Here is a 17,602-nt window from a genome sequence, read left to right as displayed (position 1 = left end):
GATTTTTCGGATTTGTTTGTTTTCTTTTCACTTCTAAGCAGTATTGACCTTTAAAAATTCAGTTACACAAACTCACAATTCAGCTTTTTTATTTAAACTGTTAATAAAGCACATTCAAAACTCTCCAAAATTCAGCCAAATCTCTGGCCAAAAATAACAGTAACATGAAGGTAACAGTTACAAAGTAGGGTTGATGAATATTAAATTAAAGAATAATTGTAACCATGCTGCAGGGAGACAGAAACATTGAAACAACGATATGTGCCAACACAAAGACATATTACAGCCTAAAAGTATACTGTTAACCCATCATCATCAGTGAGCCCTCCATGTAAGCAGAACAATGTATTTTCTATCTACAAAAAAAAAATAAAATCACATTATATTTGAATCAGCTGGCCTTTTCCATTACATTAGTGCTCCAACATGGCTCTCTGTAACTGGGCATCAGGGGAAAGATGCAGGATTACACTGCGGAATAAGTATCGATTTCATGTGTACTAACATTTAGCAAAGTACTTTTCTTCATGTATGTGCAGATCGATGTCCAAAGAACACTGACAAAATAGAATTTTTCATAACTTTAAAGTACTTTCTTGAAGATACAAGCAGGCATGTGTTGCTTTCTAAGGCATTTCCCATCTTTTGCCCACATCTCCATTGAAGTACATGATGGTAAGGCACTTGGTGTTGAGCTCAGTAAGAGACTCTCTCTTGTCAGAGAGCAGTGTCTTGTACTTGCTGAAACTCCTCTCACAGTCAACAGAACTGACTGGGAAGTATATGTAGGACATGGCAATGTTTGCAATGCCTGGAAATCTTTGACTTGTACCTTTCCAGTAGTCAGCAAGGTCCAAGGAAGCTGAGATGCCTTCATTTCTGACACAGTGTTGATATGCGGCCCACTGCTCACTGAGCTCTGGAGATGCCGGGGTCCTCAATTCCCACAGTGTGCCATAGGCTTCAATATGCCTTTCCATTGCAGGAGCCTGTCTGGGATCAAACACTCTGATCATCTTGTATATTTTTTTGGCAGGATGGCCATCCCAGTGCTTTGAAAATTTTTCAAATGCAATGTGAAATCCATCGTGAAGGTGATCCAACATATCCCTTTTCTTTGGCATTCTCATTTGGTTCAGCAGCTCATCGGTTTTGACCCCAAAGCCAAGGGTTTTGGCTGTTCCATTGACTAAAAAGGAACCAAGATCTTCCATGATGTTGTATGCAGAGACTGCTACAGGAGTGTGGGTGCCCTCCAGCACTGTCAGAGCTGTAACCATTTTCGCACACCCTTCAGAGATGAAGGTCAGTTTGAAGTGGAGGGCCTCTTGTTTTTCATCGGTTTCAACCAGCTCAATGATGTTTCTTACTGCCTGAGCAGAAGCCTTCTCAGCTAAGAAGAACTCCTTGTAGAGGTGGACATGTTCAGCATGGTATTGAACTGCTTCAAACCAGCTATTCCACCTTGTGCTTACAGGCTCAGGGGGTACCTTGGGTTTCTCAGCCTCCTTCATTGTCAAGAAGTACAACCATCTTCTCTTCCTTGCAGGCTTTTTGAAGAAGGCAGACTTAACCCACATCACAAGAGCTGTAGCCTCACTGAAGAATTTGTAGTGTTGCCAGGTCTCTCCCACCAAATTGATGACATGACATAAGCAGGTTGTATGGACACTGTGAGGCATGACTCCCTTCAGTACTTCTCTGTAGGCTTTCAGACAGTATGATGCATTATCAGTCACCACTGCCAGAATATCATTCAAGTTCAACTGACTGGTATGAAGTGACTGCAGAACTGCCTGTGAAAATGTCGAAAAATTGCAGCTTTCCATGAAGATGACATCAGTTAGAAAGTATTTTCCCTCAGTGCCTGTTGAATTGAAAAGGGAAGAAAGTCATCCATCCATCCATCCATCCAAAAATGATGAATGTAGTAGGTTAGGCTAGTAGAATATTATATATAAATATTATATTACTATATTTAGGGATGCAAACACATGGTCAAAAAAAGAGAGGCAATCGAAGCCCTCGCCACCAATATTTACATCGCCACCAACCCCTGCCATCAATTATTTGAAATAATGATATTATTATTTAATGAAATTATTTAAGTTTTGACAAAAAAGGTTTTTATAAAAAAGATAAACCTCACATATTTCAGCCTTTAAATCATTTTTCACAAAAAAAAAGGTTTTATAAAAAAGATAAACCTCACATATTTAAGCCTTTAAATATTTTTTATAAAAAGAATGAGTCAAAAAAGAAAAAAATTACTGACATTTACAAATACAATGCAAATTAGCTTATCTTTTATTATTAATAGTAAAATCCGGTCCGATTTTCCCGTGGCGTCTGTCGTTGCTATGCAACCATGCACTGCGCTCTCCATAATGACAAAGAAGTTTTAGTAGCTAATAGATTTCCACCACCGAAAAACGCTTGCTGTAGCTCTGCTGGTATTCTGAAAAGTTGAGGTGTTTTCATCTCGCTGCACCTGGAAAAAATGAGCGCGTCGCTTCAATTATGAGCGCGCTTGCCGCGCGCCTGCATTTGAAATGAACTTGACCGCGCAAAAGACACGACATGTGAATGGCTCCATGACGAGCTAGTTACCTACAATCAGGCCACTGAGACCCCTGCCATAGACAGTAAAAGATACGCAGCAAGAAGAAACACTAGTGAAAAGTGCGCTGTTTGCATCCCTGTATTTTAAAATTTAATATAAGCCCTAGTTAAAAAAAAAGGCTAATATGCTGTATTAGCCTACATAAAATAAGTTAATTGGATGCTCACCTATAACAATGTTGAGGACACTGCGATCTCGGTTGTCAGAGGTTTCGTCAACAACAACGAAGAATTTCTTCCCACGGATCTCTTGCAGCACTTTTTGCATGTGCTGGTCAAAGACCCGCGGCAGGTGGGTCTGCCTGAGGCTGCTGGCGTTTTCTGGGAGTGCACCTCCCTGCTTGCAATGTTTAACAAGAAACGGACGTATCCTCTTCATTTTCCCAAGCGGTATGTCAGCTTCAGCACACATTGCAACAAAATCTTCCACAAACTCACGCCTTGCTTCTGTTGATTTTGTCGTTGCCTCAATGGTAACCTGGAGAGATTTGCCCCGCTGTGGATTTAGCTTTGTTCTTGAGATGAACTTTTGATATCAAATGGTCGTTACATGTGTCTTTGCGGGTCCAGTCAACATTGGTATGTTGACAAAACTTACAAAAAAGTTGTTGTCCAGACAACAACTGGTCGTTGGGGTATTGTTCAGCCCGGTATTTAGCATTCAATTGAGAGTTTCTTAATTTTTTCGACACCGTTATCTTATCAGGAGCCACTCGCTTCGACATTTTTTTCCTTGCGCGGGAACGTAAGGACGTATGGTTACTAGGCAGCATGTTTAACAATGCCATTTGGCCACGATTTAGGTAGAGACTTTTCTACGTTTGTTGTTTTAAACTGAAAAAATGAGAAAGAGGTAAAAAAAATTTTTTTATTTAATGTCAACAAAATATATGCATATTCCGTGCGATTCCGAGAATTACGTTTTCATGTGTAAATTCCGTGATTCCGTCCGCGTTTTCCGCATCACGGAAATCATAGGGCCCTAGATGATGTAAAATTAACTCTTAACTTTGCATATGTTTGTTTTTTCCCCTTGTACACTGGTTTGCTAAGCTAAACAGCCAGTCAAATGTAAATTTGGTATCTGGTCTTAAATGTCCAAAGGCAATTCAAAATGCTCAATAGGCCAAAAAGCTACCAACAGGGTCCAAAGAAATCACGTTGGCAAAAACAGTTCAGAAGGCACTGCAAAAACTGAAATGAAAGCCACTCAATGATGGCTTGACGTTGCCCGATGGCTGGTGTAACAGTGTTAACATATGTAAAATCAGACTTGTTCCTTGTTCCAAGTACCAAAAAGCCCACTTTCATCATCAGCCTTTTGTTTAAACCAACATAAACAAATAATAATTAAATATATTTTAGCTTGGTTTAGCATTCAGTTTAGTGTAGATTGACTGTCTTGACTCCTACTCAACCTACTGCACACCAGTCTTGGACCGGTTTGGACTAGGATTAGCTGATCTTTACTACAACACTGCTTTTTTGATAAACCAATTTTCCACAGCTGGGAAAAACATCTTTCATTACTGAAAAAAGTGCATAAATTGTACCTTTTAAAGCCAAAGTGCAGAAGTTTTGCCACCAAAATAGTATGTGCACCATTCAATTTTTGCAACCACAGATCGCACATGCGCACTGACTTGGTTGTGCCCTAATCAGTTGTGCCACAAAGTGGCAGCACCAGGCCATCGTTTCACAGTGAAAAAACTAAATTAAATTGACAGAACAAGAAAAAATAGCGGAGACTGCAAAAAATAACAGAAGCCCGGATTGACGAGCACTTTTGTGAAGGGGCAATAAGAGAGCTGCAACTTTAGTTTAAAAGTGTACAAAACATTTTTATTGGTTATAACTTCTGGAAAAAAATATAGCAGACGTTGGACCAATATGAAGCTTTCTAGAGCACGTGTCGACCGTCTACATTCTCACACACTATGAAATGGAGTGTACTTTAAAAAAAGGCTAGGTGTTCGACTGTATTAATGCACTAGCGTACACGTACAAAAATTAAGTATACTTTGGGATTTTGTGGTATAACAGCTTGTCACTGGGGCAGTACCTTTAAAGGGATGACTTTTTAACTTATTTGCGCCAAAAATGCATTTTAGTACCTTCGAGTTGTAATATGATTTCTTAAGGTAATACTTTGAAGATGAGGGGCTTTCAGACTGGAGGAACCTTTTCACAGTTCCTAGAACTATAGAGGGTTTGCACTTACGTCACGATTCGGTCAGTATTGGCGATACTCTGATGTAAACAACAGCATGGTTTACACAGTTAATGTACTACTGAATACATTGTTCTGCTAATTTATGCTGTCTAAACCACAGAAAAAATGTGTGGAAGCTGCTAAATCATATAGAGAAGAACTTAGTAAGCAGGAAAGAGCGCAATATTTTGACAAACTAAAGTTAATAGATGGTAAAGATACATACGAGCAGTATTAATGAAGATATTAGCCCAATATTTCACCTACTTGACCGGAAATGATAAGAGCAAACACAAATGTTGTCAAGATTCTTGCCCTGGAAATCCTGGAAAACAGAGTCCTGCTGCCTGTGCGAATGCAACCAGTAAAACGACCCGAGGAAGAAATTGCTTTTCTAGGAAACACTATGCTGGCTAGTTCCTAGAACTGAATTCTTAGAACTACGCTGTGTGAAAGCCCCTATTTTTTTTTAAGGCAAATAAGGTACAAAGATGTCCCTTTAAGGATACAAGTGACAAACTGTTGTACCCCTAAGGGTACAATTAATTTTTTCTAAGAGTGTGTTAATATTTGAAAATTAGAAGTGAATCAGTTATTATTTGAAAAAACATTTGTTCAACAATTCATTCAATTTCAAAAAGTCATACAATGCAATTTGACAGAAACCAGATGACTTGCTACTGGACAGATATTTGTTCAACCATGAATCCATAGGGGCTTTCACACTGCGTAGTTCTAAGAACTCAGTTGTAGGAACTAGCCAGCATGGTGGTTCCTAGAGAACCAATTTCCCCCTTGGGCTGTTTTCCTGGTTGCATTCACACTGGCAGCAGGAACTCTGAAGCAGCCGACGGCAATGTATTTATTCACAACATTTACAAACGTCAACAACCGGTGAATGAGGGACGCCGTGATCTGAGCTGTTGTGTGTCATAGGTTTTGTGATAATTTACACAGTTTATGAGAATGATAGAGCATGAAAATCTGTCTAAATCACTGGTTGCAAACCACGTTCCTAGAGGCCCTTCAGCACTGCATATTTTGCATCTCTCTTTTGTCTGACACACCCATTTTAGGTCTTGGGAGTCTCTACTAATGAGCTGATGATCTGAATCAGGTGTGTTTAATTAAGGAGACGTGAAAAACATGCAGTGTTGGGGGGCCTCCAGGAACGTGGTTGGGAACTACTGGTGTAAATCTCCTATGACAACTTGCAGTGTTGCATATCATCGAGACTGAGAAAAGAACACAACACTGCAGACAACAGTAGCTCAATGCGTTATTATTGCTTTATCCATGCTCGTGGTGCAAATATTTTTACTCTGCTTTCTAAAAATGCCAGGTAGCCAGTGTTTCATATAGGCGTTTGGCCAGTCAACATACTTTTACGTCGCTGTTAGTTCCTATAGAACTGTTTTAGACCCTACTCTGACATAGGAGTTAATGTAGTTCCTCCAAACAGAATTCCTACGCCAGGGGTGCCCAACCCTGTTTCTGGAGATCTATCATCCTACAAAGTACAGAGAGCTGTGTTGGAGCACGGCTGGAACTTATGTCTGCAGGTAGGTAGCTCTCCAGGAACATGGTTGGGCACCCCTGTCCTACACTCTTAAAAATAAAGGTTCTTCACGATGCCATAGAACAGGGGTCACCACACTCGGTCCTGGAGGGCCGGTGTCCTACAGAGTTTAGCTACAACCTTAATCAAACTCACCCGAACCAGCTAATCAAGGTCTTAATAGGTATACTTGAAACTTCCAGGCAGGTGTGTTGAGGCAAGATGGAACTCTGCAGGACACCAGCCCTCCAGGATCAAGTTTGGTGACCCCTGCCATAGAAGAACCTTTTTTTGTCTAAATGATTCCATAAAGAACCTTTAACATCTGAAGAACATTTCTGTTTCACAAAAGGTTCTTTGTGGCGAAAGAAGGTTCTTCAGATTATAAAAAGGTAAGAAAGAGATGGTTCTTTAAAGATCCTTTGACTGAATTGTTCTTTGTGGAACCAAAAATGGTTCTTCTATGGCAGAGGTCACCACACTCGGTTCCAGAGGCGCCGTTGTCCTACAGAGTTCAGCTCACCAATCAAGTTTGGTGACCCCTGTCATACACTCTTAAAAATAAAGGTGCTTCACACTGCCATAGAATAACTTTTTTTGTCTAAATGATTCCATAAAGCAGTCATTCCCAAAGGCGGGGTCCCGACCCACAAGTGGGTCGCAGGAAATATTGTATGGGTCGCCAAGTCGAGCACTATTTTTCAGTGCGCTATATACTCTTGATTAAAATTTATATGTGTAGTTCACCTATTAGCCGCACGAGGGAGCTCGTTGTTTTCTTCTTCTGCTTTCTTTTTTTTGTTGTTGTTCTTTAGCTGCGCTCTGCATCGCCTGTTTCATACTCCGTCTGCAGTGCGTATGCGTTGCGTATTTTTTTCTGCACCCATGTTAACGGATTGGAGCGTTCACACTGCACGCGGTTGCAGTCCAGCAGTGCGTCCCAGAAGCAGTGCGTTTGCAGCAGAGCAGCGATCATTTCGGCAGAGTCTATTTTTTGCTGAGCTGCAAGCGCTGCATGTGCTGAATTAAAGTGACAGCGCATTGTTGGCTGTAAAAATGAACATGGATGGACACGAAAATGTCCCATAAATGCATATAAATGAAGTCCACTTTTTCACAGTCAACACGTGGCTTTTTGGCTAGGTTTAAAACAAGGAAAAGTGCAATTTTAAAGAAAAAGGCAACATAATACGTGCACTTGTCCAGGCAGAAAAGTTCTTTAAAGCATTGTTTTTAATAAAGATTTAATGCGAAAGAAAAGCATGAGAGCCGACTGTTTCTGTCTGTGATAAGTTTTAATTAAAATATTTTTTGATAGCCCAATTTCAATTAGAAAAGGAAGCTATAGCCTCCCTATGTTGTGTTTAAATGTGTTGCAACTTGCTTGAGCAACTTAATATACAAATCTAGAAGTCAAGTGCATTGAATAATATGTGACCCTGGACCACAAAACCAGTCATAAGGTTAAATTTTACAAAACTGAGATATATACATCATATGGAAGCCCAATAGATAAGCTTTCTATTGATGTATAGTTTGTTAGGATAGGACAATATTTGGCCGAGATACATCTATTTGAAAATCTGGAATCTAAAGGTGCAAAAAAATCAAAATACTGAGAAAATCACCTTTAAAGTTGTCCAAATTAAGTTCTTAACAATGCATATTACTAATCAAAAATTACATTTTGATAGGTTTACAGTAGGAATTTTACAAAAAATCTTAATGTAACATGATCTTTACTTAATTTCCTAATGATTTTTGACATAAAAGAAAAATCAATAATTTTGACCCATACAATGTATTTTTGGCTATTGCTACAAATATACCCCAGCGACTTAAGACTGGTTTTGTGGTCCAGGGTCACATATGTTGTTTTTTATTGAGTTTAAACGTGAAAATGTCTGTTACTGTATTAGTGTACTGTGATAAAAGAGGATCACAATGCTGAAAAAGCACTTGTGGATTTGAAATCAAAATAACGGATAAATATTGTGTTTGTGGTAAACAGCATTTTCTGCAAATCTGCATTTTACTTAAATAAAAAAAAATGTGCTTTGTCAAATATCTGTATCTCTTTTAAATAGTTAAGTGGAAGCATGACCTTAAAAATGGTCACACATATTTTGTTAATGCATAAATTAATTCTCTTCGTGATATATAAACTATATGGGCTTAATGTTTATTGGGTCACAAGGATTTATCGACTTTAAAATGTGGGTCCCCAGGAAAAAAGTTTGGGAAACACTGCCATAAAGAATCTTTAACATCTGGAGAACATTTTTGTGTTAAAAAAGGTTCACTGTGACGAAAGAAGGTTCTTAAGATTATAAAAGGGTAAGAAAGATGATTCTTTAAAGAACCTTTGCCTAAATGGTTATTTGTGGAACAAAAAATAGTTCTTCTATGGGATACCTGTGAAGAACCTTTTAAGCACTATTATTTTTTATTCAAAAAGCTATTATTTTTTTATTTAAAAAGCGTGAACTTCCACCAGTAGTTCTAGAAATTATGAAAAGGTTCCTCCAGTGCAAAAGCCCCTCATGTTGGGGCGGAAACATCCCAAGTATACTGCAATATTTACTTGTTTTTTTTTTTTTAATCAGGCACTTAATTAATGACTTGGCCTCTTTTTGTTCTCTTTCAGTTGTGCCTCGTCCAGACAGATGTCCAGTAAGAAGTGGTTCCTGGTTTGTCTCCTGGTTCCAGGAACTGCTTTACTACTGTATCTCTCTTATAACCCTTTGATAAAAGGGGAAACGGAGGTAAATACACACAGGTACCCTGTTCCACAAAACACAGAAACACAAAATGAGGAAGAACCAGGGTTGTACCATGTGGCGTATCCCCGAAAATACAAATTCATCATTGACCAGCCAAATATATGTGAAGAGCAAAAGCCCTTCTTAGTGGTTATGGTCCCGGTGCCTCCTGGGGACACCAACGCACGCAATGGCATCAGGATGACGTGGGGTGGAGAAAAGGTTGTAGAGGACAAAGTAGTAGTGGTGCTCTTTATTATGGGCTTAAACAATGAAGGTACGTTGCAGGAGCAACTCCGCAATGAGAGCCAGCAGTACAAAGACCTTATCCAGGTCAACTTCCTGGATTCCTACAGGAATCTGACTATTAAAACCATGATGATGATGGAATGGCTCAGCATGAATTGTCAACAGGCGTCATTTGCTATAAAAGTGGACGTTGACGTGCTCCTCAACATGAACAACCTAATAAATATGCTTATGAGTCTGAACCCAGTACCAACCAACTACATGACCGGGCTAGTGTGGTACGCAAGCCCTGTCATGCGAAATCCATTCAACAAGTTTTTCGTCCCCTACGATGTGTACCCCAAAGAAACATTTCCTCCGTATCCACTTGGGATGTGTTACATCATATCTTTGGATCTGCCACAGAAATTTATAGAGGAATCGAGGCACATTAAGCCCATATATATAGAGGATGCATATCTTGGCATGTGTTTGGAGCGTTTGGGTATTGTCCCAACCAAACCACCAAATATGGATCAGTTTGTGGTGACACAAACGCAGTACAATCGCTGTTACTATTCTAAGCTGATAGCAATACTCACAGACAGCACAAATCAGATGTCATCTTTTTGGGGAGATATTCATTCAACCAACAATCCATGCTGAGGTGGAAACATCCCAACTAACAGGATATTCTGCAATTATGTGTCTGACTAAGAAAAAACATTTTACATGAGTGTATAAATTTCTGTGTGTGTGGTTGTATGTGTGCATTTATTTGTTTCAACTAAAACTACTTGTAAAATGCAGTATCCTACTCAGGAACAAGGACACAAGTATTACATGTAGAATCGTATTTTTTGTTGTTGTTTGGTTTTGTTTTATTATTTAAAGTTTAAGACATTCTTTGCATGAGGAAATAAGTGTATTTTTAACTGAAACATAAGCTTGCACACAGTCATGCCATGTTTGACAAGGAAGTATGAAGGAATTATACTATAATATGTTTGTCATTTATGTTTCTGTTTCTAGTAGTTATATAGTAGTTACTTAAAGTTAAAAAAAAGTAATTTTTATTTGAATCAGCATCAACTGAAAACAGTAAACCAATATAATAAGATCAACTACAACAAAAAGATAATTGTATTTTTGTAAACAGCAGAAACGCACTAAATGTTAAAATGATTAAACTGACAAACCGTTTTGAAAATACAGTGTGTAGCATAAGAGAATTACTTTCTGAACAGTCTGTGCTAAGTTAAATGTCCTTCTTCTCATGTGGGTCATATAAACCTAACGTTACGTGACTCCCACACCATTTTTATAACCAGACGTTCATCCGCCTATAAAAGTAGTACCGCCTCATAAGAATATGTACAGTTTACATACCAAACAATTCTGTGTTTAACAAAAATATGAGCTGGATGATGTATTAAACTTCTTTATTTACTTCATCCGGCTTGTGTTTTAACTAGCATTCAACTGAGAATAAAGCAAATATTTGCTCACATAAAGCTACCCGCAGTCTGTTTGATTCTGACTTGACTCCCGCCTCAGCCGTGTTTCAGGTACTCAATATCAGTTAATGTTATATTTATGTCTTTTTCAACAGTTAATCTTACATTAAGTCAAAATGTTTAAATGTCAGTGGTAAACACGTGAGAACAGCTTATCTAGTCATGTAAAAACAACGACCTGTGATAACTAATAACATTACACTACATGGTCAGTATGTGGGCCAGTTTGTTGACACCCGAACGCCACACCTATATGTCTTAGTTGAAGATTATATTTGAAACCCAAAAGTTAATAATAGGTATTCAGTCATACCTGTACAGATTTCACTGGCGCTTAGGACTGAGTTTCATCCACTAATTCCTTAGCTGTCATATTAGATAATTACAGATTTACTTGTGCAAAGACTGGTGAAAAAACCTGGCGAAGTCATTGGTGTTTGGTGTTTGTATCAAAACTCCTCTGCTGCCCTCTGCAGGTCTTCAGTAGCCTACTTTGGATACACGTTTAAACAAGGATAAAAAGGTAAACGTAAATGTAAAATTACTTTAGTTTTATTTTGCAGCAATAAATTGAACCAAATAGGAAATGTGTGGAACTTTATGAATAATTAAAGTATTAAAGTTATAATTCATGTTAGAAAGACCTGCATATTTTTGTTTTCACCAGGCGTCATCAATCGACTATATTGGCGGTAGTGAACATAAACAATGGCACGGAACCGAACAAAACTCGCACATTTTGCTGATTATTGCTGATGAAATGATCAATAATTGTCATGTTTTTGTGCTGTACTAAATGTTCGGACCGGGAAAAACATTTGGAGTACTATAGACTACCAAAATTGTGGCAGAAAAAAAAAAAACTCAGGGACAAAAGACATTTGGTTGGCCAAACTCAAACTCAACCAGGATTTCTTGACAACATTCGTGTTTGTTCTTATGCCGCGTTCCAGGCAACCCGTTACCCGTGTTTTTCCAACTTTCTACCCTTGAAAGTGCACCGGAAAGGCAGTCAAACCCGTGACTTCCCACCCGTCAACTCATACTAGATCGATGTGCTCCCAGTTCCGAGCTCCGAGCCCGCGAAACAACAATGTCAGCCCCTGCAGGTGCGGTGTTAATGCAAGTGGTACATGGTGGAAAAATAGGGTTTAGGACAATATAACGTTGAAATCAAATTATAATAATATACAATAATATAAATAATAAATGCGCTCAGGCAGTTTGGCGTGACTTGCCTGGAATGCTACAAATAAGTTTTAAGTCGTGGTTTGAAGTTGTGATTTAAGGGCTCAAAAACCTGGAAGGCAGCATTATTTCCGGTCAGGTAGGTGAGATATTAGGCTAATATCTTAATAAATACTGCTCGTACGAATTTTAACCACCTTTTAACTTTAGTTTGTCAAAATATCCTGGTGAAAAAAACAGCTAAAACCAGCCTAGGCTGGTTGGCTGGTCTTAGCTGGTTTTAGCTGGTCAACCAGCCTGGTTTTAGCTGGTCATAGCTGGAAGGCAGGCTGGCTTTAGAGGGGTTTTGGCCACTTTTCCAGCCTGGCCAGGCTGGTCTTAGCTGGTCAGGCTGGGAAACCACCAGCTAAAACCAGCCTGACCAGCCTGGCCAGGCTGGGAGACCAGCTAAAACCAGCTACTTCCAGCATAAACCAGCTAAGACCAGCCAACCAGCCTAGGCTGGTATTAGCTGTTTTTTTCAGCAGGGTATTGCGCCCTTTTCTGATATAGCAGCTTTCACTATTACGTGCGTATAAATTAGCATACCATATTCAGTAGTACATTAACCCGCAATCCATGCTGTTGTTTACATCAGAGTATCGCCAGTATGGCTGCTCATCCAGGTAACTGACCAAATTGTGACAAACCTTTGATGTAATGTAGTATACTTAAATTACCATAATAGTTATTAATCAGTTGATAATTGTTACTGAGATAAAAGCATATATATATACACGTAGATGCCTCATTAGCGACTGTTTCTAAGGGCCGTCCGCCATTTCGCAGTGGTCAACTTGACGTCATTCGTCATCTATGTAACTGACCATAGTAATCACTGAATATTTAAAATGCCACAGTCCTGCAAAGCCGTTGGTCTGCGAACCTATAGTATGGCGAATGACGTCAAGTTGACCGCTGCAATATGGCGGACACATTTACGTGCTTGGAGCGGTCCAATGGAGTATCTACGTATATATATTTATAGATAAAAGTAGCCTAGGGGAGAGTGGGGTGATTTGTGCCAGGGGGGAAGTAGTTCCACCCCTTGTTTCTAGAAAACCATAAAAGCAATTGGTCATGTGACCACATACTTTTGAAGAGCTGATCTAGACCCACATACCCACAGTGTTTGATTTACCTGCCATTTGTTTAATTTAGCTAACACTACTTTTTTGAGTTTTGAGTTTGCACTGTTATCAAAGAGAAGTTTTTTTTTTTCAGTTTTTAAGTGGCCTAAGTCATAATGGGATGTTCAGAAATAAGTCACTTTAGTCTTATATATTACATAATTGACAGACAGCATTCTAATGATTTACAAATATCATATATTGTGTATTTGAGTTTTCCGAAAAAGTATATAAAATGACATGCCAATAGTTTAACAGGGTAACGATATCTAAATAAACCTTAAATGAGTAATTTTGTATTGCATTTGTCTTGATTTTATATAGCATTACAGTTCATGGCAGATGCTAAATCATATAGAGAAGGACTTAGTAAGCAGGAAAGGGTGCAACATTTTGACAAACTAAAGTTATTATGTGGTAAAGGTACGCATGAGCAGTATTAAAGGGGTAGTTCACCCAGAAATGAAAATTTGATGTTTATCTGCTTACCCCCTGGGGAATCCAAGATGTAGGTGACTTTGTTTCTTCAGTAGAACACAAACAAAGATTTTTAATGAAAACCGGTGCAGTCTGGCAGTCAAATAATGGCAGTGGATGGGCACCAAGCCTTTAAAAGTAAACAAAAACATGCACAGACAAATCCAAATTACACCCTGCGGCTCGTGACGATACATTGATGTCCTAAGACACGAAACGATCGTTTTTTGCGAAAAACTGAACAGTATTTATATAACTATTCAAAATGGTAATTACTTGCACTTATCCTGATTGTTCAAACCAATTTAAAGCTAAAAGATTACGTTTGCTTGCGCAAACTCATCCAGGACTTTTCACCGATTTCCCCTTCCGGTGTTTGCGTATACTACGCCAGAGTGCGTACATGTGTAACAAGCCTGATAAGCTCGTGCTCAGGACAGATGGACGTGGCTGTGTATCAAAGGTAAAAAATGATATAAATACTGTTCAGTTTCTCGCAAAAACCGATCATTTCGTGTCTTAGGACATCAATGTATCGTCACGAGCCGCAGGGTGTAATTTGGATTTGTCTGTGCATGTTTTTTTTTACTTTTAAAGGTCTGGTGCCCATCCACTGCCATTATTTAACTGGCAGACTGCACCGGTTTTCGTTAAAAATCTTTGTTTGTGTTCTGCTGAAGAAACAAAGTCACCTACATCTTGGATGCCCTGGGGGTAAGCAGATAAACATCAACTTTTCATTTTTGGGTGAACTATCCCTTTAAGACATTACAAACACAATATACATTGTTCTAGACAGAAAGAAAACACATACGTTAACAGTGTCCTTAAAGTCAAAGAATTTATTTTTTGCTTATGAGTACATTTTTTAAAAATAGAAAGATGTGTTATGTTTGCACCCAACATATTTTTGCAATCTATCATAGTAGTGTTTAATTTGCTAGTAAATACCCTTCTATGAACTGTACAACAAAATAAGCAGTAGCCACCTAGTTAAAGCACCATAATATGAATTCTATTACACTGCACAGTAACCTAGTCCTTGTTAGCATATGAAGATGGTGAACTGTTTGTTGGAGGCCTCGGTCTGGAGAAAATGTAATAAATAGCGTTTTGGTTAAAGACACACATTGAGGTAATGTTGTTTTATCCTCCTTTTTTTTGGTACTTCCAGTGCTATGCAGTGTATAAGAAACTATTTAGATCGCCACCCAGCTGTCCAGAATCTGCCGCTCATTTTCCTCAAAGCATGGAAAAACTCAGCCACTAGAGGGAGACAAAATACAGTTGTAGTGTCAATGGTCTTGGAAGCAGATTGTTGTCTTTGGATATATTTGGAAGAGCATCCTTAAATACTTTTTTTCTGACTTTTCACTTATAAACCTTTAGAGTCACACCTGTGGTGAACTCAAATTCAGTCCTTATTTACTCACCCTCAAGTCTATCCAAACCCATAAGACCTTTGTTCATCTTCAGAACACAAATTAATATACTTTTGATGAAATCTGGGAGTTTTTTGATGCTCCAGAGACACCAAGGGTCCTACCACATTCAAGGTCCAGAAATGTACTAAGAACATTGAAAAAATGGCCGATGTGACCTCAGTGGTTCAATCGTAATGGCGGCAGACTCTCCCAGAAGAAGAAGAAATTTTTGAATAAAGACATTATTTTCGTTTTGTTTGCACACAAAAAGTGTTCTCTTGCTTCATAAAATCCAATTGACGCACTGATGCCACATGGACCATTTTAACAATGTTCTTACATTTCTTGCTGTCTATTGAGGGTCAGAAAGCTCTTGGATTTCATCAAAAGTATCTTAATTTGTGTTACGAAGATGAACGAAGGCCTTACGGGTTTGGAACGACACAAGGGTGAGTAATTAATGGTAGAATTTTCATTTAATACTTGGGTGAACTAACCCTTTAACAGTAGAATTTGTGGTGAAAAACTACATTATCCATGATGCTTTTCAAAAATTCCACCAATCAGAGAGTCACAATCAGAAAATCACACCAAAATGGTTCGAAGGTGACAATTCTGACATGAAGCAGTGCAAATGATGACTTTAAACAACTTTGAATACATAGTTTTCAATTTGACCATCGTGAGTCGTAGTGCTTCATGGGATTGTAGTTTGTTCCCTCATTAAAGCTGTTAAGTATACATAAAAAGGTTCATATAAATATATACATATAAAGGTTCTTGGAGTTGGAACCTTTTGTCCTGTTATTAAATACTTTTTTTGCTTTAAATCAAAGTTTGTAATCCTGTGATTCACCTTGTAGCTGGGTAAAATGAATGGATAAATACAGTGCCTTGCAAAAGTATTCATACCCCTTCATTTTTTTCACTTTTTTCACTTTTTTTGTTGCAGCATTATGTTAAACTGCTTTAAATTATTTTTTTCCCCCACATCAATCTACATCTCATACACCATAATGGCAAAGCACAAAACAGGTTTGTAACAACTTTGCAAATTTATTAGAAATAAAAAAACTGAAAAGATCCCGTTGCATAAGTATTCATACCCTTTTCTGGAACACTCGAAATTTAGCTCAGGAGCATTCATATTGCTTCTAGATGTTACTACACTTGGAGTCGAGTTAAACTGTGGCAAATTCATTTGAATGAGTATGATTTAGAAAGGCACACACACCTCTCAGAAAAGGTCTAACAGCTGAAAATGCATCTCAGAGCAAAAACCAAGTCCTGAGGTCAAGATAACTGCCTGTAGAGCTCAGTGACAGACTTGCGTTAAGGCAATGATCTAGGGAAGAGTTCAGAAAAGAATCTGCTGCATTGAAGGTTGACAGAAGCATGTAGCCTCCATTATCCATAATAGAAGACGATTGGAACAATGAGGAGTCTGGAAAATGTCTGCCAGCCCCCATCCAAGCTGACAGAGCTTGAGAGGTGAAAAGGTGAGGCAAAGAATGGCAGATAATTGCCAAATGCAGATGTGCAAAGCTTGTCACATCATACCCAAAAAGACTTGAGGCTGTGAAGGTGCTTCAACTATGTACTGAGTTAAGAGTATGAATACTTATGCAATGTACTTATTTCATGTTTTATTTTTAATAAATTTGTAAAATTTGCAAATCTGGTTTTTGCTTTGTCATTATTATGGTGTATGGAGTGTAAATTGATGTGGGGAAAACTAATTTAAAGCAGGTTAACATAATGCTGCAACAAAACAAAATGTGAAGAAAATGAAGGGGTATGAATATTTTGCAAGGTACTGTATTTCTAAAAAAATTTGAGACCTTCCCAAAAATTCACAAACACTTTGTAAACATCAGATTTGATACTTAAACTTCTGTGTGTTAATGAATTAAAATCATTTGTAAAAAAAAAAAAAATTCATAAACATGCCATAACTAGATTCTAGATGGTTCTAGAACCTTCACTGCATGAATAACAGAGACACAAACCTCGGTAAAGTTCAGCTGTACTGTGCCAGTGTTGTCCTTGTCCAGCAATTTAAATGTTTCTGAAAACAAGAATGTGGATATGTAAATACAGAATATCACATATCAGTCTTTATTCAAATGCGGTCGTTTACTGGACACTCACTGAACATGCTTTCAAGGCGCATAATACAGCCCACAAAGTTGTCAAAGTCGATGGTGAGATTGCAGTCGCTGTAGCGCGCGACCAAGACCTGGTGCAGAGGGTTGTTCAGAGAAAAGCCTGTACAAACAACATTGAGTGATTAAACGATAACAGAATTGTGATATTTGTGTGAGCTGTTCCTTTAAGACAGAACATCTGACCTGCTTTCCCTATGGCTTCTCTCATCTCCATTGAGCTCATTGTGCCGGACTGGTCCTTGTCGTTTTTACAGAAGAAGTCCTGACAGAACACAAT

The 17,602-nt window shown here is 38.4% G+C and overlaps 2 protein-coding genes across 2 annotated transcripts in view; one reads left to right on the top strand and one right to left on the bottom strand.

The window, feature by feature from the left end:
* The first annotated feature begins 3,161 nt into the window (after nt 1-3,161).
* LOC141338133 (beta-1,3-galactosyltransferase 1-like) lies at nt 3,162-10,285 on the top strand. The gene is made up of 3 exons (XM_073843693.1): nt 3,162-3,201; nt 3,329-3,425; nt 9,040-10,285. The coding sequence occupies exons 1-3, from the start codon at nt 3,162-3,164 to the stop codon at nt 10,046-10,048; spliced, it is 1,146 nt and encodes a 381-aa protein (XP_073699794.1). The 3' UTR covers nt 10,049-10,285.
* A 4,275-nt stretch (nt 10,286-14,560) lies between these two features.
* capn2l (calpain 2, (m/II) large subunit, like) overlaps nt 14,561-17,602 on the bottom strand; it is an 18,421-nt gene continuing 15,379 nt past the window's right edge. Inside the window, exons 18-21 of the mRNA XM_073844929.1 lie at nt 17,509-17,587; nt 17,309-17,425; nt 17,167-17,225; nt 14,561-14,999 (exon numbers count right to left, since the gene is read on the bottom strand). Coding sequence (XP_073701030.1) covers nt 14,976-14,999; nt 17,167-17,225; nt 17,309-17,425; nt 17,509-17,587 — 279 coding nt within the window. The 3' untranslated portion in view covers nt 14,561-14,975. The remainder of the gene's footprint in view (nt 15,000-17,166; nt 17,226-17,308; nt 17,426-17,508; nt 17,588-17,602) is intronic.

The sequence above is a fragment of the Garra rufa genome, chromosome 7, assembly GCF_049309525.1.
Source record: "Garra rufa chromosome 7, GarRuf1.0, whole genome shotgun sequence".
Lineage (NCBI taxonomy): Eukaryota > Metazoa > Chordata > Actinopteri > Cypriniformes > Cyprinidae > Garra > Garra rufa.
The sequence above is the reverse complement of the archived record's forward strand: the minus strand, read 5'-3'. Positions and strand labels throughout refer to the sequence as shown.

Excerpts from the sequence above, each read along its gene's own strand:
- LOC141338133 (XM_073843693.1), top strand. The coding sequence starts at position 3,162 with ATGGTCGTTACATGTGTCTTTGCGGGTCCAGTCAACATTG. Across the intron at positions 3,202-3,328 it reads TGCGGGTCCAGTCAACATTG|GAGCCACTCGCTTCGACATT; the intron begins GTATGTTGACAA and ends TTATCTTATCAG. Across the intron at positions 3,426-9,039 it reads GCCATTTGGCCACGATTTAG|TTGTGCCTCGTCCAGACAGA; the intron begins GTAGAGACTTTT and ends GTTCTCTTTCAG.